General features: G+C 40.5%; 1 protein-coding gene across 12 annotated transcripts in view; it reads left to right on the forward strand.

Annotated features, from left to right (window-relative positions):
- Positions 1–352: 352 nt before the first annotated feature.
- REPS2 (RALBP1 associated Eps domain containing 2) overlaps positions 353–25,664 on the forward strand; it is a 353,324-nt gene continuing 328,012 nt past the window's right edge. For all 12 annotated transcript variants that reach the window (XR_008290030.1, XM_053202117.1, XM_053202118.1 and 9 more), the window contains exon 1: positions 353–748. Coding sequence is in view for 11 of the 12 variants with exons in the window: in XM_053202117.1 (XP_053058092.1) it covers positions 509–748 (240 nt within the window). In the remaining variant the exon portion in view is untranslated. The remainder of the gene's footprint in view (positions 749–25,664) is intronic.

Consider the following 25,664-nt stretch of genomic DNA (forward strand, 5'->3'; position numbering starts at 1 on the left):
TTTAGGGAGAAATCACAGTTTTCTCCGCCCCCTGACAAGCGCCATACTCCAGGTGGGTCTAGATGTCTCCCTTCCCAGCCGGGGCGGAGAGCCAAAGGCACCTCTCCCAGGCTGGGTGGGCGCGCCAGGGACTGGCCCCCGCCCTCCGGGCCTGGGGAGTGCGGGCGGGGCAGGTGACCCGCTGCGAGGAGGGCGGCCCGCGGAGTCAGTTACCTGGCGGGGCGCGGGGCGGGGCGGACGGCGGGGGCGGGGCCGGGGTGCGATCCCAGGCTACGATTGGTCCGTCCCGCGCCTGTCTCCATGTGCCGCGCGGCGGAGGCACAACATTCAAGTCCGGGGGCGGGGCCGGCGCGCGCCGGGAGGAAACGGCAGCGCGGCAGCTGCGGGGCGTGGGGGCGGTGGCGGCTGCGACGGCGGCCAAGGCCGAGACCGAGGCGGCGGAGACTGAGGCGAAGGCGGCGGTTGCCTAGCCGGTGACGGTGCTCCCCCGGACCCCCTTCCAGGCCCCATGGAGGCGGCGGCGGGCGGGGGCTGCGGCTCTGGGCCGCCTCTGCTGCTGAGCGAGGGCGAGCAGCAGTGCTACTCCGAGCTCTTCGCGAGTTGCGCCGCCGCCGGCGCCGCAGTCGGGGGCCCCGGGTCCGGGCCCCCTGAGGCCGCCAGAGCCGTCCCCAGCGCGGCCACCGCAGCCGCGGGCCCTGTGGCCGACCTGTTCCGGGCGTCACAGCTGCCCGCCGAGACGTTGCACCAGGTAAGTCCCCGCTCCTCTTGCCACTGACGGTCTGTGGGGACCATTTCTGTGGGGACAAGGGGGCGGGGTGGGGCGATGGGGCTGCCCAGGGACCTGGACGCCTCGGCCAGGTCGAAGTCGGGGATGGTGGCGACGCCCTTGTCCCCCAGGGAACACACCAGCCTCCTCCTCAGCTCAGGAGTGCTGGGTGCGCTCCCCGTCTTCTTCTGAGACAGACTGACACTCCTTCCCCTCCCCCGGCCATTGCTGGGGCTCTGCAGCCGCCCAGACCCAAAGTTTGCCTTGTTCTGGAAGTGGTGTTTGTTTTGGCTGGTGTTTGGTTTAACCTCTGCTCGCTGTTCCTGCTTTTCCCTCTGCTGGGTGAGTGGAAAGGGGTAGGCGCCCGGGGTGCCTTGCTGGGATTTGAACTTGAAGTGTGTGTGTGTGTGTGTGTGTGTGTGTGTGTGTGTGTGTGTGTGTGTGTATGTATGTATGTATGTAGAGCAGGGGGCCCAGAACTGAATGTTGTTGGCCCTCTATACATGTAAACGTATACCCATCTATATGTATTTAATTACTAACGTATTTCTGAATTTTGGTATTAAACTGGAAAGCCTTAATAAGTTGCAGAGCAGGGACAAAGGGCTGCAAGAGGACGTTTGTCAAGGCAAAGCCAAACTTACTGTTTAGGGCTAGAGATGGACCCCAGATGTCCACCATGGGGGACAGCTGTAGTTTCCCATCTTACTACTTGGACTTGAAATAGAACTGGAAAGTAATGTGTATCATAGCTACCTCCTTTTGACTGCTCTATACCTGGAAAAGGAGGAGGGGATAGTCCACAGCAGATGCTTTATTTTGTGCTTTGAGAAAGACTACTTGGTAAGCATTACCTTTTGATGTCACCAGGTTTTCACAGTAAGATTCTTAATATCAAGTCTCAAACGTGAATTGAAGCTTTTTAAAATTTTTTTTTAAAGTTTTTAATTCCAGTAGTTAACATACAGCGTTAAATTAGTTTCATGTGTACAATATAGTAATTCAACACTTCCATACATCACCCTGTGCTCATCAGGACAAGTGCACTCCTTAATCCCCATCACCTATTTCACCCCATCCCCCAACCCCCTCCCCTCTGTTTGTTTTCTATAATTTAGAGTCTGTTTCTTGATTTCTCTCTCCTTTTCCCCTTTGCTCATTTGTTTTGTTTCTTAAATTCCACATATGAGTGAAATCATATGGCATTTTTCTTTCACTTATTTCACTTAGCATTATACTCTCAAATGGAAAGATTTCATTCCTTTTTATGACAGTACGTTATATCTGTATCTCACATCTTCTTTATCCATTCATCAATTGAGGGACACTTGGGCTGCTTCCGTATCTTGGCTGTTGTAAAGAATGCTGCTATAAACATTAGGGTGCATGGAAACGAAGCTTTTCTTAAAAGCAGTAGTTAGTATGAAAGTTAACATTGATTGAATATTTAGAGTGGGGAGTGGTATTTTAGAATCTAGTTCCACAGGATTAGTGAGGGTTTTATGGGTCCCTTGCAATATCACTGTGTTTGTAAGGTTTGTTTTGTGCTTTATACTACTGGAGCATACATATGCCTATATGTTTGTGAGCATAACTTTAGCCATTCTGTAATCTTTGACCTTTTAGAGGGGATTTCTGAAAATGTAATTAGTATTCATAGAACTTAGCATGGCTGTTTATGCCTTAAAGAAGTTCTTGATTAGGGGCACCTGGGTGGTTCAGTTGGTTAAGTATTGGACCCTTGGTTTCGGCTCAGGTCATGATCTTACTGTGAGTTCGAGCCTCGTGTCAGGCTCCGGACTGACAGCATGGAGTCTGCTTTGGATTCTCTCTCTCCCTCTCTCTGTCTCAAAAAAACAAACCAAAAAACCTTAAAAAAAGTCATTGATATGCAGAAAGTTTTGCAGTTACCATTCCATGGTTGAGCTGAACTAGGTAGACAAAAAGTGTATTAAAACACAAACCATGGCCATTACCTGTGGCCCTCAGAATATTCCCAAGCATATAAATATATTAAATGCTGTTACAGCTTCTTAACTGAAAAAGGAATAAGTGATTGAGTCCATACAGCAAATAAATGACAGCTGGGCATCTGTTAAGGCTTATTTTGTAGTCAGTAATACATGGAATGTGGTAAAAGAAGGTGGGCATGTTAAATGTGAATGCGTTGGTTTACCGCTCCTAAGGAATTGGGGAGGGGGCTTTCCTGGTGTTAGAATCCATGTTCCCTTGAGGTATATATGATTTAGAAAGAACCCAAGGCACAGTGCATTTGCATGAACGAGGTTATATTCTTTTTTTAAAAAAAAATTTTAATGTTTATTCTTGAGAGAGAGATCTAATGAATGCCAAACGGGCGAGGGACAGAGAGAGAGGGAGGGAGGCGCAGAATCCCAAGCAGTCTCCAGGCTCTGAAGTGTCAGCACAGAGCCCCATGCGGGGCTTGAACCCACGAACCGTGAGATCATGACCCAAGCTGAAGTCAGATATTTATCTGACTGAGCCACCCAGGCACCCCATGAGGTTATATTCTTGATGTCTTCTGCTTGCAGAAGACTGTTTCAGATATTGGCAAAGGGGGAGAGGCCTAGAAGTTTTCTTGCAGTAAATTTCTCAGAGCTTTAAGCTCTCTTATTCAGCTCAGCAAAACAAAATACATCTTCCCCATTAACCTAACAATTGCAATTATCCAGTATTCTTCATACAGGTGAAAATTAACATCAAAGGCATCCTGGACAGGGAAATGTAATCAGAGAGATTCAAACAAAGCTAGCAGCCAGTAGCCACCTAATTTTTACCAACCATTTTGGTGGGGTGGGGTGTGGTGTGGCATGGCATGTCATATCTTGATGTGTGTGTGCGCGCGTGTGTGCTCCATTTAACTCAATTTGCATTTCCCCATGAGTGTATTAGCCATTCTTTAAAACAAATGTGGACGTTTTTAGCCTTTCCCTTAAACAGGAACTTGTAAGTTCAGAATTAAGTGGACCAACAGGTATAACTGCTCAAATCATGGCGATACCATCCCTGGTAGTTTCTATGGTAACAGCCAGATTATTATTTTTTTAATAAGCATACAATTAAGATTACCATAATGAGGGGCGCCTGGGTGGCTCAGTTGGATAAGCGGTTAAGCATCTGACTCTTGATTTCATCTCAGGTCATGATCTCATGGGTTCCTGAGTTCAAGCCCCATGTCAGTTTCTGCACTGATGGCTCGAAGCCTGCTTGGGATTCTGTCTCTCCCTCTCTGTGCCCCGCCCGCCTAGTGTTTTTTTTTTTTTTTTCCTTCTTTCTCTCAAAATAAATAAATTTAAAAAAATTGCCATAATGTTTCAGGCAGGGCGTAAGTCTTACCCGGAGTAAGTGTTTTTCAGAAATACTTAATTTTTTACTGGGCGCCTGGGTGGCTTAGTCGGTTAATTGTCCAACTTCAGCTCAGGTCACGATCTCACAGTTCATGAGTTTGAGCCCCACGTTGGGCTCTGTGCTGATAGCTCAGAGCCTGGAGCCTGTTTCCTATTCTGCATCTCCCCCTCTCTTTGCCCCTCCCCTGCTCACACTCTGTCTCTCTCTGTGTCTCAAAAATAAGTGTTAAATTTTTTTTTAAATACTTAATTTTGTAAAGTAAAAATAAACTATACCTGTTACTTGTCATGGAAGTGAGTTATCTTAGGGATTTTTTTTCTGTTGAAATATATATACATATATATTTATAAATTAATTTTTTTCAGAGCAGTTTTAGGTTCACAGCAAAATTGTGGGGAAGGCACAGAGAATTCCCATATATCACCTTCTAGCACACGTGCACAGCCTCCCCCATTATCAACATCCCTCACCAAGTTGGTATGTTTGTTACAATCGACATTGAGATACCATTATTGCCCAAAGTCCATCGTTTGCATTAAGGTTTGCTCTGGGTGTTGTACATTCTGTGTTAAAAAAAAAAATATATATATATATATATGTATATATATATTTATTGGGGTGCCTGGGTGACTCAGTCGGTTGAGCATCTGACTTCAGCTCAGGTCATGATCTCATGGTTTGCAGGTTCGAGCCCCATGTTGGATTTTGTGCTGGCAGCATGGGGGCCTGCTTTGGATTCTCTGTCTTCCTCTCTCTCTCTGCCCCTACCCCACTTGTATTCTCTATCTCTCAAAAGTAAATAAACATAAAAAAATTACTAAAAATATATATTTATTAAGACTTAATTTTTTAGAACAGTTTTAGTTTCATAGCAAAATTGAGGGAAAGGTACATAGTGTTTCCATATACACCCTGGCCACACATACATACTGCCTCCCCCATTAGGAATACTCCCCTGCAGAGTAGTACATTTGTTACAGTTGGTGAGCCTACATTGACATATCAATAATCAACTAGAGTCCATAGTTTACATTATGGTTCACTTGTGGTGTTGAACATAGTATGGGTTTGGACAAATGTATAATGACATGAGTGTGTACAGAATAGTTTCACTGCCCTAAAAATCCTCTTTGCTCTGCCTAGTCATCCCTTCCTTTTATGCCCAACCCTAGGCAGCCACTAGTACTTTTACTGTCTCCATAGTTTTACATTTTTCAGAATGTCATATAGTTGGAAAAACACAGTATGTAATTTTTTCAGATTGAACTGTTTCATTAATAATATGCATTTAAGATTCCTCCATGTCTTTTCATAGCTTGATGGCTCATTTCTTTTTAGTACTGAATAAATACTCCATTGTCTGGATGTACCACAGTTTATCCATTCATCAACTGGAAGATGTCTTAGTTGCTTTCAAGTTTTGGCAGTTATGGATCAACTTGCTATAAATATCTGTGTGCAGGTTTTTGTGTGGACTTCAAGTTTTGAATTCCTTTGGGTAATTACCAAGGAGTGTGATTGCTGGATCATACAGTAAGAGTATCTTTAGTTTTTTGGGAACCTGCCAAACCATCTTCTGAAATGGCTGTACCATTTTGCAATTCCTCCCAGCAATGAATGAGAGTTCATGTTGCTCCACATTCTCACCAGCATTTAATGATATCAATGGTTTTGATTTTGACCGTAGGAATACCGTGATATCTCATTGTTGTTTTAATTTGCAATTCCCTAATGACCTGATGTTGAGCATCATGTCATATGCTTATTTGCCATCTTGAATTATATTTTAATGCATTATAGTAGCCCATTTTAAAAAAGACCTTTTGGTCTTTACTTTTAGAGTATTATTAAATTTTTTAAAAAATGTTTATTTATTTTTGAAGGAGAGACAAAGACAGAGCATGAGTGGGGGAGGGGCAGAGAGAGATACACAGAATCTGAAGCAGGCTCCAGGCTCTGAGCTGTCAGCACAGAGCCCGATGCAGGGCTCCAACTCACAAATGGCGAGATCATGACCTGAGATGAAGTCGGATGCTTAACCGACTGAGCCACCCAGGTGCCCTTAGAGTATTTGTATTCATGTGCTGATTTATTTTAGAAGCCAGATTCCAGTACTAGTTGAAAAATGTTAGAACAAAACCCTTTAAAATTAGAAAAAGAAAATATGGCTATCTGAGTAACAGTTTTTAAGACAAAGAACTACAAATGTTAGAGTGATTGGTTTCTCACTTGGGAAGTATTTTATTGGTATTCAAAGGCCAGCATTTTACTAGAAGGTATAGGGTAGTGTGGTGGGAATCAGGTTTAGGTTTGACATGTATTTGAGTATCGATTGCACATAACTTCACAGTTCTCGGTTCTGAGGTTACAGCAATGAATCAAACACAAATCCCTGTCTTCATGGAATTTACATTCCAATGTAAATGTTTTTTATTCTTCAGTTTATTTGATTATGAGACATTTTAAAATATAACCTTTAGAGGGGCACTTGGCTGGCTCAGTTGGTAGAGCATGTGACTTGATCTAGGGGTGAGGAGTTCAAGCCCCACATTGGGTGTAGAGTTGACCTAAAAAAAAAAAAGAGGGGCATCCGGGTGGTTTAGTCAGTTAAGTGTCCATCTCTTGATTTCAGTTCAGGTTGTGATCTTGGGGTCCTGAGATCAAGCCCTGCCTTGGGCTCTGTGCATTGGACTCTGCACTGGGCATGGAGCCTGCTTGTGATTCTCTCTCCCCCTGTTCTTCTGCCCCTCTCCTCCACTCGCACATGTTCTCTCTTTCAAAAAAAAAAAAAAAAAAGAAAGAAAAAAGGAAATATAACCTCTAGAAATAAAATATCTACCTTAACTAGCAAGTATTGTATTTGATGAATTTAAACTATATAGACTTATATAAACTATATAGACTTACATAAACTTATATAAACTATATATAGACTTCAATAAACTATACAGACTTATTTATAACAATTTTTAAATGTTTACTGTATTTTTGAGAGGGAGAGAGACAGAGACAGAGTATGAGCAGGGGAGGGGCAGAGAGGGAGACACAGAACCCAAAGCAGGGTCCAGGCTCTGAGCTGTCAACACAGAGCCTGATGAGGGGCTTGAACCCATGAACCGTGAGATCATGACCTGGGCTGGAAGTCAGACACTCAACTGACTGAGCCACCCAGGCACCCCTATATAGGCTTATATCTTTCTGTTAGTATAATGTGTTAGTCTCGGGGAATGCTATGCATATTTGAAGTAGTCATAATTTGTTTTCATTTTAATGATAGTTAACTCTTTTGTTTTGAAATAGTCTGTTTTTTAAATTGGGATATAATGAACATGTAACATTATATATTAAATATCTATTATATAAAAATGCAAGTTTCAGGTATACAATATGATTCGATATTTTTATATTTTGTGAAATGATCACCACAGTAAATCTAGATCTGTCACCACACATAGTTATAAATTTTTTTGTGTGTGATCAGAATTTTTATGACATGCTCTCTTAGCAACTTTCAAATATACAATATCATATAATTTATAGTCGCCATTTTGTACATTACATCCCTATGACTTACTTATTTTATAACTGGAAGTTTGTACCTTTTGATCACTTTCACCACCCCCTCCCCCCATCTTCTGTATTTATGAATTCAGGTTTGTTTGCTTGGTTTTAGATTCCACATGTAAATGAGATTATATGGTATTTATCTTTCTCTGACTTGATAGTTAACTCTTAGACATAAAACACTGCTGATTCTGTAATACCAGGAGAAATCATTGCATTGGAAAAAAAAAGCCAATAAATAATGTCTGGTTATTTAAGCAGCTTTGATTGAGGTAAAGAAGTAAAACAAAGCTGTTAGAAGTAGGGGATTTTTTTAAAATTCCTGGGCATGGACTCAGCTTTGGGAAGAAGTCGTATTTAAAGGTTGTCTTGTAATTCATTGAAGCAACTGTTTAATCATTAAGGAAAACTGTAGGGTAAAAGACAAATTCTTGTGAACTTTTCCCCATTGTTAGACTATTAGCTAGAACTATTTTTTAAAAATGCTAATAAAGCAGTTTTCTATTTTTGCATCTTTATATCATATCCCTTTGTAACATACACTGGAAGGGGATAGAGGCCAGAATACTAAAACAGTAACTAAGAATGTATGCTGTTTGAGATAGTAATTCTTTTTTTGTAAAAAAGAAAGAATGCCAGCAGATATAGGAAGTTCCAGAGCCAAACCATTGTTTCGTTAAAAGAGGGACATTTGCATTATAGTTGCTTGTTGACTCTTTTCTAAAAAAATACTTGAAGAGTGCAAAATTTAGAGGATTACCCAACAAATCAGTAAAACCGTTCATTTAAAATTTTTTTTTTAACGTTTTTTATTTATTTTTGGGACAGAGAGAGACAGAGCATGAACGGGGGAGGGGCAGAGAGAGAGGGAGACACAGAATCTAAACAGGCTCCAGGCTCTGAGCCATCAGCCCAGAGCCTGATGCGGGGCTCAAACTCACGGACCGCGAGATCGTGACCTGGCTGAAGTCGGACGCTTAACCGACTGCGCCACCCAGGCGCCCCGTAAAACCGTTCATTTAGTGTGAAGGTTTCCTGTGACCTCCTTCTCTGGTCCAATCCTCCTCCCTCCCAGCCCCAGAGGTTACTGTTGTCCTGAATTTGGTGTGCATGATTTGAAAAAAATGTTAATACTTTTATTATATGTGTATATATCATGTGTGTGTATAGTGTGTGTGTATGTCACTAAAACAATATATTGTTTTGTATGGCTTTTCAACTTAAAATTAGGAGCATCGTACTCTGTAACCTTCTGCAACTCGCTTTTCCTCTCATTGTTAGGTTTTTGGGATTCATCTTTGTTGACACATATAGCTCTAGTTCGTTTATGTGTCCTTTTTAAAAATCTTCATTACTTATTCTTGCAATGACTCATCATTATGGTGCTGTAGAGGCCTTTATGCCTAAGGAAAATAGGTGGCATTTTTATTTCTATAGAATGGCACATGACTTGGGGACTGTACTAAATGCATACAAATATTAAAAGCTTCTTTATAGGCAGTGAAATACACACTGATATTCTTTTTTAAAAAATTTTTAAAAATGTTTTTATTTATTTTTGAGACAGAGACAGAGCATGAGCAGGGGAGGGGCAGAGAGAGAGGGAGACACAGAATCTGAAGCAGGATTCAGGCTCTGAGCTGTCAGCACAGAGCCCAATGAGGGGCTTGAACTCACAGACTGTGAGATCATGACCTGAGCTGAAGTTGGACGCTTAACCGACTGAGCCACCCAGGTCCCTCTACACACTGATATTCTTAAATTTTTTTTAATGTTTGTTTGTTTTTGAGAGAGACAGAGCGTGACTGGGGGAGGGACAGAGAGAGAAAGGGAGACACAGAATCCGAAGCAGGCTCCAGGCTCTGAGCTGTCAGCACAGAACCGGACGCGGGGCTTGAACTCAGGAGTCATGAGATCATGACCTGAGCCAAAGTCAGACGCTTAACCGACTGAGCCACCCAGGCTCCATTGTTTTTAATGTTTATTTTTGAGAGAGAGAGAGAACACGAGCGAGCAGGGGAGGGACCAAGAGAGAGGGAGACACAGACTCTGAAGCGGGCTCCAGGGTGTGAGCTGTCAGCACAGGGCCAGACGTGGGCCTTGAACTCATGAACGGTGAGATCATGATCTGAGCTGAGTTGGTCACCCAACTGACTGAGCCATCTAGGCACCCAGGTGCCTCATTTTTTATTTTATTTTTAAAAAACGTTTGTTTATTTTGAGTGTGTGTGTGTGCGTGCGCGTGCATGAGTGGGGGAGGGGCAGAGAGAGAGAGAGAGAGAGAGAGAGAGAATCCCAAGCAGGCTCTGTGCTGTTTGCACAGAGCCTGACTCGGGGCTTGAACTCATAAACTGTGAGATCATGACCTGAGCTGAAATCAAGAGTTGGACGGATGTTCAGCCAACTGAGCCACCCAGGTACCCCTCATAGTGTTTATCTTTAAAGTAGGAACCTGGGAGTGGTCAGGCGAAGGGAACATGGAGAGGTTTAATATGGGCAGAAAAGGTATATGTGGTCTTTGGTCAAATGGCAAGACTGAATAATGGTTCCATACAATCGAGCTAGTGGCAGAGAACGTGTTTGAGACTGATTTAGAATAATTGGACAAACCAACAGGGAGATTGGAAAGGCAGCAAAGTGAAGACTAGAAATACAAGATGGGGGTGCCTGGGCTGGTTCTGTTGGTGGAGCGTGAGATTCTTGATGGTGAGGTTGTGAGTTCAAGCCTTGCGTTGGGTTAGAGATTACTTAAAAAATAATGTAAGATGGATTTGAATATTGGCCTAGTTTCACATGCATAACTGGGGACTGTCCTACTTTAAGGGTATAGAAAATTGGTTGTCAGGAAATGTTGAGTTGTTTCGTTAATTGTCAGTAACTTTTTAAAGAGGGTTTGGCTCCTTTCCAGATTTTTTTCAAAATTTCTCATTGTTTCGTAAAGGCAAGTATCTAGGGTTTTATATTTATATCATTCTGTTCTTTTTTTCCTTTTTTTTCAAGATTTGATTTTAAGTTTTTTTTAAATGTTTGTTTATTTTTGAGAAAGAGAGCACTAGCTGGGAAGGGGCAGAGAGGGGGTGGGGGCGGAAAATCTGAAGCAGGCTCTGTGCTGACAGCAGAGAGCCCAATCCAGGGCTCTAACTCATGAACTGATCATGACCTGAGCTGAAGTTGGACACTTAACCAACTGAGCCCCCCAGGGGCCCCTACATCATTCTCTTCTTGAGTACATGGTCTTTTGGTGGACAACTAAGTCCATTTACGCTGCTATAACAAGTATCACACAAACTATAGAACTATGAAAAATCTGTAACTGAAGATGGAATTGCTTACATAGCCCGATCCAAGACCTTGTTCACTTAAAGCTCTGTTACCAGTTGATCAGTTTTGTTTTCTCTGCCTGCTATATAACAAAACTGCTGGGAGGGAAATAACATCTAACATGTATGATTGCAATATGTCATTCACTATTATAATATATATGACTTTATCTTAAAAAAGCAAAAAACAAAACAAATACTACGGATTGGGTGATTTATAAACCACAGAAATTTGTTGCCCAAAGTTCTGGAGGCTGGTAGTCCAAGATCAAGGTGCCAGCATGTTTGCTTTCTGGTGAGGGGTCCCTTTCCTGGTTCATGGCTGGCACCTTCTTGCAGTGTCCTCGCATGGTGGAAAGGGGTAGGGATCTCTCTGGAGCCTCTTTGATAAGTCATTAAATCCCATTCATGAGGGCTCTACCCTTATGAGCTAAGCACCTCCCAAAGGCCCTACCTCCTAATACCATCACATTGGGCATTAGGATTTCAATATATGTATTTTGTGGGGGACACACATTCAGATCGTAGCAGCAACTAACCAGCTTGGGTTGCTCAGGACTGAGGGGTTTCCTGGGGCATGGGACTCTCTGTTTTCAAAGCTGGACTGTCGCAGCCAAATTGGGATGGTTGGTCATCCTCTCTATTGGTTACTGCATTAATTATCTATTGCTCTATAATGACTTTGCATAAATTTAAATTGCACCTTAAAACAACACATATTTATTATCTCATTGTTTCTTTTGGTCAGGAGTCCTGACATGGCTTAATTGGGTCCTCAGCTCAGGATTTCACATGCCGAAATGAAGGCATTGACTGGGTGGCATTCCTTTGTGGAGCTCGGGGACATCTTCCAAGCTCATGTAGTTGTTAGTAGAATTCAGTTCCTTGTGATTTTAGCACTGAAGCTTTCAACTACCAGAGGCTGCCTGCAGTTCCCTGCCACATGACTCTTTCCACAGGCAATTCCTAATATGGCTGTTGGCTTCTTTAAGGAGAGTCTCTTTCTCTAGTTGGCTTAGAGGAGTGTGATCCCTCATCGCCTTTTGGTGGACAACTTTTGTTTCTTGTTTAGAAGCAAGTCACAGGTTTTGTCTACACTGAAGGGGAGAGGATAATTCAAAAGCATAGATACCAGGAAGTGAGAATTATTGGGGGTATGTGTCACCTTAGGAATTTTGTACCTCACTTGCCTTCCAGAGTTTTCTGAAGCAGAAAATTACTCTGTTCAGCTTTTGGGGGCCTGAAAATGTGGATGTTTTTGCCCAACCAGTCATTTAAAATTTCTTTATCTTTTTAAAAAACATGCATAATTCATTTTCTTATGCCAAGTAGAACTGGCAAATATATTACCTTGTCATGTATTGTCAGTTTTAGTCTTTAGGCAATTTGTTTTTCCTCTAAACTAGTAGGAGGCAGGAAAAAAAGCCGAAAAGCACATATGAATGCCCTGCATGCCCACTCCTGCCTGGAATACACGAAAGCAGGCCTGGGGCCATTTCAGGGGTCTGTGGATTTAGATGTGGAAAGGTATACATTTTTATTTGTACCAACCCCTAACTGAAACCAGGCATTTCCTTCTATTGTGTGTGCAGGCAACAAACCACAGTCGTAGCCGTACCTGTGATTTCATCACCTGTAGAAATAGGCTTTTTTTTTTTTATCATACTACAGTTATCACAGGTAGTAATGCATATTTAAACCCATGCATTACTACCACAAGCTTGCTTTTTAATATTTTGATAGCTAAATTTCGGGATGTTTCTTTTATAGCCTATCTATTTTAAGTGTTTAACTTTATGCATTTAAAAGCATTCTGAGAAGAGGTCCATGCAGACCACCCAAGGGTAGGGGCATAAAAAACGATTAAGAAGCCTTGCTCAGAAGAGTTGCGAGGTGTCTGCACTAGGAATTTCAGTTCTTCATAGTTCATTGTTTCCAGAGTCAGAATGGCAGCAGCACTGCTGGCAAGTTTGGGTCTGGAATGAGATTCCATAAAGCTGCGGTGGTCCCTCCCCCTCCAGGCAGCCCTGCCAGGGGGAAGGAAGCCCAGAGAGAATGAATGCTCAGCTGCTTCCTCTAGGACCTCACCCTGCAGTCCCTGCTCCGCTCTCGCTGCTCCTGACCTTTCTATCTGGCCCACTCAACTCCACTTCATTCCAGGGAGCCCCTGTGAAGCACATGGCAGCTGGCTTTTGAGTCTGTGTTATTTACCACTATTACCTCTACTTCAGAGACTGGCTAGAACATGAACCTGAGAGGAAAAGTGATTTTAACAGACTGGAGAAACTCGGCTTTCCTCATAATTTAATTCGGGACCAGGAGAGGCTGTTAATATTAGGTTAGTAGTAAACATTTGCTTTGACTTAATTCATTTGTAACACTTTGCTCTTGGTTTACAGAAAAATAACTTTGTTCAGCCTCCGGGGGGTAATTAAATGTTTCACCTGTGTTAATTTCTTGACTAATTGAAGAAAATCCCATCAATGCCAGCAATTAAGAATTGTTTTTTTTTAAAAGCAGGCTTTCTTAAATGTGTAATGTTTGCCCTGATGCCTTCAGAAGAACATATGTAATGCAAAAATTTCTTTTTTTATCCCTTAGTTCAGGGTCAGCCTTATGAAAAATAGATGATGTTGTACATGAACAGGTTTTTGCCCCTGCAGATGTTTGGTGTGCTTGCTTTTTGAGTTTTTTTGTTTTGTTTTGTTTTTTTAGGATTCCTTTAGAATTGTCTTAAAATGTTTTAATTCTTTTCCTTTCCTATGCACTCTGGTAAATTCAGAGTCCTATTACTGAGAGATGACACTGGAAGCAAAATGCATGAAATTTAACATGTGGATGTCTTAGATTCTTTTACTTTATTCTTTGTTCTATATCAAGGTTTCTCCACTTTGGCACTGTTGACACTTTGGGCCAGATTATTCTTTGCTGTGGGGGCTGTCCTGTGCATTATAGAATGTCCAGCAACATCCCTGGTCTCTACCCAGTAGATGCCAGTATCTGCCCTTCCCCTAGTTGTTACAACCAAACATGTTCCCAGATAGTGACAAATGTCCCTTGGGGCAAAATTTACTCTGGTTGTAGATACGTGATAATAATTATAGTAGGCACTACCATTTATTTACTGATTACCATGTAATTCACCTTGTTGTTTAACTTGTAGAATGCTCATCTTGTTTCTCACAAGCAAGCCACAAGATAGGTATTATCAGCCCCCAGTTTGAAGAAAACAAAATAGAGGCGCAGAGATTCAGTAACTTGCCCATGATCACAAAGATAAGTGACTTCTGGTAATACTTTTCATAATTATTTGTGTTGAAATTCAGTCTTTATTGAACAGACAAACTAAAAAAGAAAGGGAGGAGGGCCTGGGTGGCTCAGTCGCTTAAGCGTCCGACTCTTGATTTCAGCTCAGGTCATGATCTCATGGTTTGAGAAATTGAGTCGGGCCCTGTGCTGACAGTGAGGAGCCTGCTTAGGATTTTCTCTCTCCCTCTCTCTCTGTTCCTCCCCCATGTGCATGCACGTTCTCTCTAAAGAAACATTAAAGAAGGGAGGTTTCCTGATGATGTCTCAATGGAGAGGCTATGGCTTTCACAGCAATTCTGTGTAAATGTTGGAATTCTTGTTTAAAGGGGTGAGTCTATGGATGTGAATAGGGGATTTGGACTTACTTCTAAGGAGCTTCAGTATTGTAAAGCAGAGCATGGCACAGTCTAGGGTCAAGTCTGATTAAACTTTGAAGCCAAGGAAGCCAACAGAAATTGGGGTAAGGCTATGTATTGTTCAGGGCCCTGAAGGAAATGGGATGCTCAGAGGGTTTTACTGAATATAGGAACGTGGAGGCATGGAGAGGTTAGCAGCAGCAGGAACCATGGCTGTCTCTAGATCAGAAGGGGCCAAGGAATGGAATGTTATTGCTGGAGCTGTGAAAGGTGTGGTTCCTCTAAAGGAACAGTAGTCCAGAAGAATGCAACCATTGCCAGAACTATGGCCCCGGGCGGGAGGGGGCGTGCAGCTGGTGGGCTGAGGGACAAATAACTAACTCTGTCTCCAGCTGTCTGATGTGCTACAGTGCCCAAGTGGGAGCCAGAGGCAGGGAAGCCTTGGTGTTGAAGCTTATAGAGACCAGCCTCCTGGTCTGGTGGATGAAGAAGGGTTGTGGCTCTGGGGGATAAATGGAGGAAAAGCCGGCACGGGCTACAAGCTGGACTGGGAATGACTGCCCTAGATCCTAGGGAGAATGGGGCATGGCTGGTGTGGGGAGGTGAGGGAAGTCCATTTGTGCCAAGCTGGGCTTGGTTGTGCATACTTCCAGCGGGGACAAGAGGGGACTGGACAGGAGCGACCGGTCCGTCTGAGCTGGTGCTTTCCACTTCTTTAGGGAAGCCTTGAAGACTGTAGGGTTGTCTCTTTGCATTTGGATATCGGATGTGGGCATGTGTGTGCTTTTTGATCAGAGTGAGACATTTCCATGGGTTGCTGTGTTTGTTCTTGTTCAGGGCACCGGGAAAAAATACAGAAACAGAGTGACCCTCTTGGAGATTCTGCTAAGAGGTAGCTGCACATGGTGGGAAAGGTTGCCCTAGGACCAGAGATGAATTCAGGGGAGTAGAAAGTATATTACAACATTTGGAGATGTGACCTGGCATTAGTTTGGCATTTTTCTTTCCCTGAAGGATAAGATTCCTGTAGGGATTTAGCTATGTGTGTATATGTGTCCACTCAGGATTTCTTTGTACATTGCTCAGACTTACTAAGGCCCTATTGAGCAAACCAAGGCCTTAAAAAAAAACTTAGAATCTTCCTCATATATGCAAAGTAAAGGCAAGTGCAAAGAAATAGCTTTGTTCTCTTTTGCATTCTTCATGGGCTAGCATATCTTCTGGAAAACTTGTTGCCATGGCAATGGGATATTATCTATCTCTGTAGTGTACTACATAAAAATAGCCCTTTGTATTTCAGGGTGATGTTGGTGACAGGTGGTTGTGTGAATGTATAGCAGGGTGCTTTGTCAGCATTCCATTGTTTAAGGTTGTGAAATCAAAATGAGTATCGGTTTGCTTTTCTGTCTCAAAATGCAGTTTTATCTGGAAAAGGCAGGTAGTGGTGCTCTGTTTGTGACTTAGAAGCTTTCCTTTGCAGGTCAGGTAAATACAGTGTTTGCAGGTACTTCTCGTGGTAATCAGTAAATGGCTTCTCTTTCTGTTGGTGCTGCAGGGTGTGTGACAGAGGATTGGGTTGGGGGCAAGTAGTAGAATTCTCCAGTTCCTGAACACATGGTTCTGCTAAAGTGCCTTGTACTTAGAAACTGAGAAGTAGCAAGTGGTCAGGTGCAATAGATGAGCCCTGAGCTGTTTATCGAATACTGACTTTTTTTGTGGGTTCTAAGATGGAACATATCCTTGGTAAAGGTCATTTCATGGTGCTGGCTTTAGCATTGGCCTCACACGTGTAGCCAAGGATGGAATCTTGACCCTAGTCTTAATTTTTCCTTTGAGGAATCCTTTGGGTAATTTTTTTTTGAAAATTTTTAATGTTTATTTGTTTCTGAGAGAGAGAGAGCAAGCGAGCATGAGCGGGGAGGGGCAGAGAGAGAGAGGGAGACACAGAATCCGAAGCAGGCTTTGGTCTCCGAGCTGTCAGCACAGAGCCCGACGTTGGGCTCAAACTCTTCAACTGTGAGATCATGACCTGAGCCAAAGTTAGACGTTCAGCCGACTGAGCCACCCAGGCGCCCCTTCTTTGGGTAGTTTTTTAGAGTAGTAAGTCTCAAATATTTTGTCGTTCTCACTTCTCTTCTAGAAACTTGTCTTACATGTAAATAACAGCTTCCTGGTGCTGAAATAAAATTTAGTCTTAAGAATTTTTGATTTTCTTGAGAAAATACCATGGCAGGGATTTTAGACCTAAATGTAATCACTGTTAATTCTGATCTGTGTTGTACTACTGCAGAAATGGAATCATTGCCTTTGTCTTCTCTCTCTGAGTCAGCATGAGTATCTTTTTGCTAATAATATTGGAAATAGTTTTGGAGTGCTTTCTGGGCATCCAATGCTATATTCTTAGAAATTTTTGTGTGTAATTAACTTAATTACCATAGATATTCTTAATGGTTTTTGTCACTCTTTTCCAGATGAGGCATACTTATTAGTGTGCCTTTTTGTTTCTGGTAGGTATTGTTGTGCAGTGTAAGACTTGGTTGCTCCTTTTTTGTCAGTTTGTTGTACAATGTTTCTGATACTGAAAAGCATTCTTCTATCAGGAGATGGCAAAATAGTCTGTGGGCCAAATCTGTCCTGTCATCTATTTTTTTTTTTTCATTTTGTTTTTTGGTATGGCCAATGAGCTAAGAATGGTTTTTACATTTTTAAATGGTTTGGACAAAAATAAAAAATATTTCATGACATGTGAAAATTATTTGAAACTCAAATTTCAGCTTCCATAAACAAAGTTTTATTGGCACACAGCCACACTTGTGTGTTTCTGTATTATATTCGGGTGCTTTTGCTCTAGAGTGGCCAAGGTGAATAGCTGAAACGGAGACTGTTTATAGCCCATAGAACCTAAAGTGTTTACAAAGTTTGCCAACCCCTACTGTATATTATTCTACATCTAGAATGGGAGATTGTACTGAGTAATAAAAGCAGATTGAATTTATATATTTGAATTCTCTTTGGGTATTATATTTTCCTCCTTTCTACTAAATGTTACAGTGTTTACAAGCCGAGTTTCATGTACTATAGAATATCTCACATATGTTCGATTTCAGCTCTTTTTATACCCATATTGGTTTTTTATTATAACAAATACTCCTAACCCTTCCCAAATGAGATTAATGGATTTTATCACTTTACTAGTTAATGTGTTTTCTTTGCTAGGTCAGTAATTATAATCCCCCATTTCTACTTACTTTTAACTATATTGCTTTCTACTATTGGGCTTTTCAGCCACCATATAAACATTGATACGTTAATAATCCTAACTAAGCCACCTGAACTGATTGCACTAGTTTAATAAATCCTACATACGATAAAGATTTCATTTTCTACATACATCCTGTTGGATTTTGATATACTTAACATAATCAGCTTTGGAACACTCATGCAGTTATATTTTTTTAAATTTGTTTTCTCTTTTGTCTCTTGTTTTCTCACTTTTAAAATTAATGGCTTTATTGAGATATAATTCACATACTATACAACTTACCAGTTAACGTATACAATTCAGTTTTTAGTGTATTCACTGTAAATTTCCAGAATATTTTTATCACCCCAAAAAGAAACCCCAGACAGGGTACCCAATAGTAGTCAGCTACAGTCCTCCTATCCCTAGGCAACCACAACTCCACTTTCTATCTGTATGGTTTTGTCTGTTCTGAACATTTCACATAAATGGAATGGTACAATATGTGGTCATCTGTGACTAGCTTTTTTTTTTTTTAATTTTTTTTAACATTTATTTATTTTTGAGACAGAGAGAGACAGAGCATGAACGGGGGAGGGTCAGAGAGAGGGAGACACAGAATCTGAAACAGGCTCACAGGTTTTGGGCTGTCAGCACACAGCCCGACACGGGGCTCGAACTCACGGACCGTGAAATCATGACCTGAGCCGAAGTCGGCCGCTTAACCTACTGAGCCACCCAGGCGCCCCCTGTGACTAGCTTTTTTAGCATAATGTTTTCAGTGTTCATGTTGTAGCATGTATCAGTACTTTTACTGGCTCAATAATATTTGGTTGTGTGTATATACCACATTTCATTAATCCATTCATTAGTTGGTGGACATATGGGTTGTTTCTACGTTTTGTTTATTATGAATAATGCTGCTGTGAACATTTGTGTACAAGTTTTTATGTGGATGTATGCTTTTATTTCTCTTGGTTCCTTTGAGGAACTACCAGACTCTTCCAAAGCTTCTTCATCGTTCTACATTCCCACCAGCAATATATGAGAATTCCAATTTCTCCACATCCTCACCAACATTTGTTAGTGTCTGTCTTTTCAATTATAGCCATCCTAGTGGGTAAGAAATGGTATCTTATGGTGGTTTTAATTTGTATTCCCCTGGTGACTAATGATGTTGATGCTATCATGTACTTATTTGCCCTTTATAATTCTTTAGGGAAATGTCGATTTAGATCCTTTGCCCATTTTTAAATTAGGTTATTTGGCTTTATAAAATATTGAATTGTAGTAGTACTTTCTATACAAGTCCCCTATCACATAAATGACTTGGCAAAATTTTTCTCTCATTCTGTGGGTTGTCTTTTCACTTTCTTGATGGTGTCCTTTGAAGCATAGATTTTTTTTTTTTATTTTGATGAGGTAATCTATTTACTTTTTGCTTTAATCATTTATGTTTTTGGGGTCATATTTAAGAAACCATTGCCTAATCTAAGATCACAAAGATTTACTCCTATGTTCTAAGAGTTTTATAGTTAACCTTTTATATTTAGGTCTTTGATCCACTTTGAGTTAATTCTTGTATTTGGTGTGAGGTAGGGGTTCAGCTCCATTCTTTTGTATATGGATATCCAGTTGTCTTTGTATCATTTGTTGCAGAGTTGTTGTAACATCATTTTCCCCCCCATTGAATGGTTTTGGAACCCTTGTCCAAAATCAGTTGAACATAAATATAAGGGATTGTGTTTGGACTACTCATTCTATTCCATTGATCTGCATTTCTGTCATTGTGTTAGTACAACACTGTCTTGATTTGTTTTATTTATTTTTGAGGCACATATTCCCCCCTCCTGTACTTAGAACATCTCACAATTAATGGTGTCTTACACTGCATCAAAGCTGTCAGACTGGGTGTTAGTGGCTAGGGAAAAAATACCGGAGTGCAGAGTGACACACTCTTAACTCTTCGGATCCAAATGGATGGAAGGTGGAGGTCGTGAAAGAGTTGGTAATTGGATGCTCCCTCAGTGTTTAGCAGCAAATTGAAAATAGTAGTCAAAAATAGTCTAGCTTTACAAAATTCAAAGCTGAGTACTAATGGTTCCGGTTTCTTTTTGTGTATTTTTTAAAAGAAATGCTCCATCGCCAAATGGCGTTGATAGCACAGAGGACAGCATTATGGAAAAATATGGACAGTGACCACTCTTAGTCAAAATGATTGACAGAAGTTCAATTCTGAATATGAAGTTTTAGGAAAACCTTGAACAACTAGTTTTGCTTATTTACCTTTCTATGTATATGTGAGTGATAAATGAAAATCTAAGTGTAAAAGAGCTCTAAGATAAACACTAAGTGGTAATACTATTGTGTCCTATCTTATTTGGCTGTGTTTTCTTAGTACTACCTAAATAATGGTGTCTTAGGTTTGAAATGCTGTTATCTTCCTGCTTCTAGCTTTATTTACATCTCAGAGGGAGTTGGGTCCTTTCCCAGAGTCTGTTGTATGAAATGACCTCCTTTGTTTCCACTTCCTTCTATCACTATATGTCCATCTGTTTTCTAGCCACTGTAATTTTGTTTTTTCCCTTTCTCTCATTTTTGTAGGTTTAAGACTTAAAAAACAACAACCCCGTATTATTGTTCTAGTGGAATTTTGAGTAGGAATGGAATTTAACATGTATGTTCAATCTAGTAGGAATATTCATTCAATCACTCAAGAGATAAGCTTACAGAAAATGACTTTTAGAAAGTTGCAAAAATAGAAGAGTTCCCTTATATTCCTTACCTTGCTACCTAAATGTTAACATCTTACGTAATCAGTACAATGATCAAGAACAGGAAATTAACATCGTTACATTATTATTAACTGCACTACAGACCTTATTGAAATTTCATCATTTTTCCACTGGTCTATTTCTGTTCTAGGACACTATTCAGTATCCTATATTGTGTTTAATTATTTCTCCTTAGCCTTGTCTAATCTTTTTAATCTTTCATGACACTTTTGAAGAGTATTGATCAGCTATTTTGTAGAATAGTTTTTAATTTGGGTTTGTTTGATGTTTTCTTATGATTGGAATAAAGTTGTGCATTTTTGGCAGGATTGCTAGAAAAACAATAATTCATCCTTTTCATTGCATTCTATCATGGAGTTCATAATGTTGATAGATCTTTTTTTATTATTTTTTAAAACTTACATCCAAGTTAGTTAGCATATAGTGCAATAATGAGTTCAGGAGTAGATTCCTTAATGCCCCTTACCCGTTTAGCCCATCCCCCCTCCCACAACCCTTCCAGAAACCCTCTGTTTGTTCTCTATATTTAAGAGTCTTCTATGTTTTGTCCCCGTCCCTGTTTTTACATTATTTTTGCTTCCCTTCCCTTGTGTTCATCTGTTCTATTTCTTAAAGTCCTCATGTGAGTGAAGTCATATGATATTTGTCTTTCTCTGACTAATTTTGCTTAACATAATACCCTTTAGTTCCATCCACGTAGTTGCAAATGGCAAGATTTCATTCCTTTTGATTGCTTAGTAATACTGCATCATATATATATATATACACACACACATATATATATACATACATATATACCACATCTTCTTTATCCATTCATCCATTGATGGACATTTGGGCTCTTTCCATACTTTGGCTATTGTGGATAGTGCTGCTATAAACATGGGGGTGCATGTGCCCCTTCAAAACAGCACATCTGTATCCCTTGGATAAATACCTAGTAATGCAATTGCTGGGTCATACGGTAGTTCTATTTTTAATTTTTTGAGGACCCTCCATACTGTTTTTTATTTTATTTTTTTTTTAATTTTTTAAACATTTTATTTATTTTTGAGACAGGGAGAGACAGAACATGAACAGGGGAGGGTCAGAGAGAGGGAGACACAGAATCTGAAACAGGCTCCAGGCTCTGAGCTGTCAGCACAGAGCCCGACGCGGGGCTTGAACTCACGGACTGAGAGATCATGACCCGAGCCGAAGTCGGCCACTTAACTGACTGAGCCACCCAGGCGCTCCATCCATACTGTTTTCTAGAGTGGCTCACCAGTTTGCCTTCCCACCAGCAGTGCAAAAGAGATCCTCTTTCTTTGCATCTTTGCCAACATCTGTTGTTGCCTGAGTTGTTAATGTTAGTCATTCTGACAGGTATGAGGTGATATCTGAGTGTGGTTTTGATTTGTATTTCCCTCATGAGGAGTGACGTTGAGCATCTTTTCATGTGTCTGTTGGCCATCTGGATGTCTTCTTTGGAGAAGTGTCTATTCATGTCTTTTGCCTATTTCTTCACTGGATTATTTGTTTTTTGGGTGTTGAGTTTGATAAATTCTTTATAGATTTTGGATATTAACCCCTTATCTGATATGTTGTTTGCAAATATCTTCTCCCATTCCGTCAGTTGCCTTTTAGTTTTGCTGATTGTTTCCTTCGTTGTGCAGAAGCTTTTTATTTTGATGAGGTCCCAGTAGTTCATTTTTGCTTTTGTTTCCCTTGCCTCCAGAGACGTGTTGAGTTAAGAAGCTGCTGTGGCCAAGATTAAAGAGGTTTTTGTCTGCTTTCTCCTAGAGGATTTTGATGGCTTCCTGTCTTACATTTAGGTCTTTCAAACATTTTGAGTTTATTTTTGTGTATGGTGTAATAAAGTGGTCCAGGTTCATTCTTCTGCATGTCGCTGTTCAGTTTTCCCAGCACCACTTGCTGAAGTGACTGTCTTTATTCCATTGGATATTCTTTCCTGCTTTGTCAAAGATTAGTTGCCATTCATTTGTGCGTCCATTTCTGCGTTCTCTATTCTGTTCCATTGATCTGAGTGTCTGTTTTTGTGCCAGATAGGTCTTATTAATGGTGATATTTACTTTGGTCCCTTATGTTACTGTCTGCCGGGTATCCCTCATAGCTAAAGTATCTTGGGGAAGATGGTTTGAGACTATATGAATATCCTATTTCTCCTCAAATTTTTGCCTGTTAATTTTTAGTATTCATTGGTGTATGATATCCATTTCATATCATTTCCTAGAATATTTGTGATAAACATTTGATTAAGTAAAATATAGCTGAGCCCTCAAAGAAACAAAGATCAGTTAACATTAAGCCCTGTTGTATTAGTGTAACACCAGCAGTTGTGTACCCCAACTTTCAGAGGCTTAACACAACAGAAGTTTTCCTTCCCAGTGTGGGCATTTCTGGTTGTGTAGGTGGTTTTCTGTCATGTAATAATTCAAGGACCCAGGTTAAACTTTTTATTTTGAAGTAATTTCAAACTGATAGACAAGTTGTGAGACTAGTACCAAGAAATCCTATAAAACCTTTACCTGGATTTACTTAACATTTGCCACATTTGCCTTATTTTCTTTCTCTCCCTCCATGTATGTTTATGTATTTTATTATCCATCCATTCATGCATTTATTTATCATCTACCTGTATGAAGTCATTTGAGATGAAGTTTCATATATCATGCTCTTATATGCTTTCATAGTTTAAACTTGAATATTTACCTGTTTAATTCTAGTATACATATAAAGTAGTTGCAGAATTGCTATCTCATACTCCTGTGAGAAACACTTTCGGTAACTAGATTACAGCATTTATGAACAGTTCTCTCTTTTTAGACTTACAGTATCTAGTGAAGATAATGTTACTAATAGTTTTCCACTGATGTGTCAAATTTATTTATTAAAAGTTTTTTTGTAGCATTTATTTTTGAGAGAGAGAAAAAGTGAGCAGGTGAGGGGCAGAGAGAGGGAGACAAAGAATCCGAAGCAGGCTCCAGGCTCTGAGCTGTCAGCACAGAGCCTAACGTGGGGCTCGAACTCACGAACTGTGAGACCACAACCTGAGTGAAGTTGGGCACTTAACTGACTGAGCCACCCAGGTGCCCCATCCGCTGGTGTATAAAATTTAAAAACTGAACATAAGCACATACAATTATTCAAATTCAGTAAGTTTAATATCAGTATAGCACTTTATTCTGCAGTCTGTATTCCAGTGTCCTCACTTGTCCCCAGTAAGTTCTTCATGGAATCTTTTTGTCTTTTCCTGAATCAGGATCCCCCCCAGCATCATGTATTGAATTTATTCGTCATGACTCTTTGGTCTCCTTTGATCTGGAATAGTTCCTGCAAGCCTTTTCTTTGTCTTCTGTGACGTTCACATTTTGTAAAATGACATTTCATGACACTATTTTGTAGAATGCACCAAATTTGGGTTTAGCTGGTAGCCACTAACCAACTCATGTTTAGATTAAGGTTATGTATATTTGTTGGGATCCTGCATAAACAGTGGGTCCTTCTCAGGTAATGAAGGCATTAGGAGGCATGTGATGTCTCATTGTCCCTCATTGGTAATTTAAATTTTTATCATTTGGTTAAGTATTGTCTAAGTTTGAAGTGTTTTTTAGATATGAAATATCAGAGTGATCAATACCAGGAAGCCTCTTACAACAGTGTTTAGATTGAAATGTTATGACTGAAAAGGCTTTCGAAACCATTCAGGTTGATGTGTACATAACATGAAACCAAGTTTTTAACTTCTTTTTCTTGAGTCATCTTCTACCATTGAAATGTTAATGCATGATTTACCCATTCATGACTGTTTAGTCTCCTTTGATCCAGAATAGTTCCTCATGCAGGCAATTTTTTTTCCTTAAAATTTTTTTTATTGTAGTGAAACACATAAAATTTACCATTTTAACCATTTAAAAAATTTTTTTTTAAATTTTTTAAATTTTTAATTTTTTATTTTTTTAACGTTTATTTATTTTTGAGACAGAGAGAGACAGAGCATGAATGGAGAAGGGTCAGAGAGAGGGAGTCACAGAATCTGAAACAGGCTCCAGGCTCTGAGCTGTCAGCACAGAGCCTGATGCGGGGCTCGAACTCACGGACTGCGAGATCATGACCTGAGCCAAAGCTGGACGCTTAACCGACTGAGCCACCCAGGCGCCCCCCATTTTAACCATTTTTAAATGTACTATTCATTGGCATTAAGTACATTTGCAATGTTGTACAACCATCACCACTCTCCATTTCCAGAACTTTTTCATCATCCCAAACAGAAACTCTGTACCTGCTAAACAATAATTATCCATTTCCACCCTCCCTTAGCTCCTGGTAACCTCATTTTATATGTCATCACAATAATTAGTATAAACAGCAGCTTTCTGTTATATCTGGAATAAGATCACTCAACTTTTGCTCCCATATCAAGACTATGATAAAAATATTATTTGCCATGTAATATAGGGCAATTTCTGTGTTTTGGCATGAGTTAATATATAGTAACTCTAAATCCTGATAAGGGGAGCAGTTTTATTCTGAAAGTTGACAAATAATTATTGGTTTGGTAATTTTTACCTCCAGGGTTGAAGTATTTTGGATTGGATAAGGGCAAGGAGAGGTGAGATTATTCCTGTAGTATAGCAGACCAGAGTTTAAATCGCATCCTATGTTTTCTATCTTGGCCATCTACCAGTTGATCATCTATGCTTTTGTACATGGTTTGATAGGTATAGATCCATTGAGTTTGGGATACATTCTAGCAGTGTTAGAGGCCCAGGGTTCATAAAGGCACTTTTTCTCACTGCAGTCTTCATGCGTCTTTTTTTCTGGTCTGTAAAGTGAACATAAAAAAACTAACTTCACTCCAAAGGCTGCTTTGGGACGAAACTGTAAAATGCTTTGCAGAATAAAGGGGGCTCCTTATTCTTAGTAACATTCGTCAGTGTTCTT

The sequence above is a fragment of the Acinonyx jubatus genome, chromosome X (assembly GCF_027475565.1).
Source record: "Acinonyx jubatus isolate Ajub_Pintada_27869175 chromosome X, VMU_Ajub_asm_v1.0, whole genome shotgun sequence".
NCBI classification, from domain to species: Eukaryota; Metazoa; Chordata; class Mammalia; order Carnivora; family Felidae; genus Acinonyx; species Acinonyx jubatus.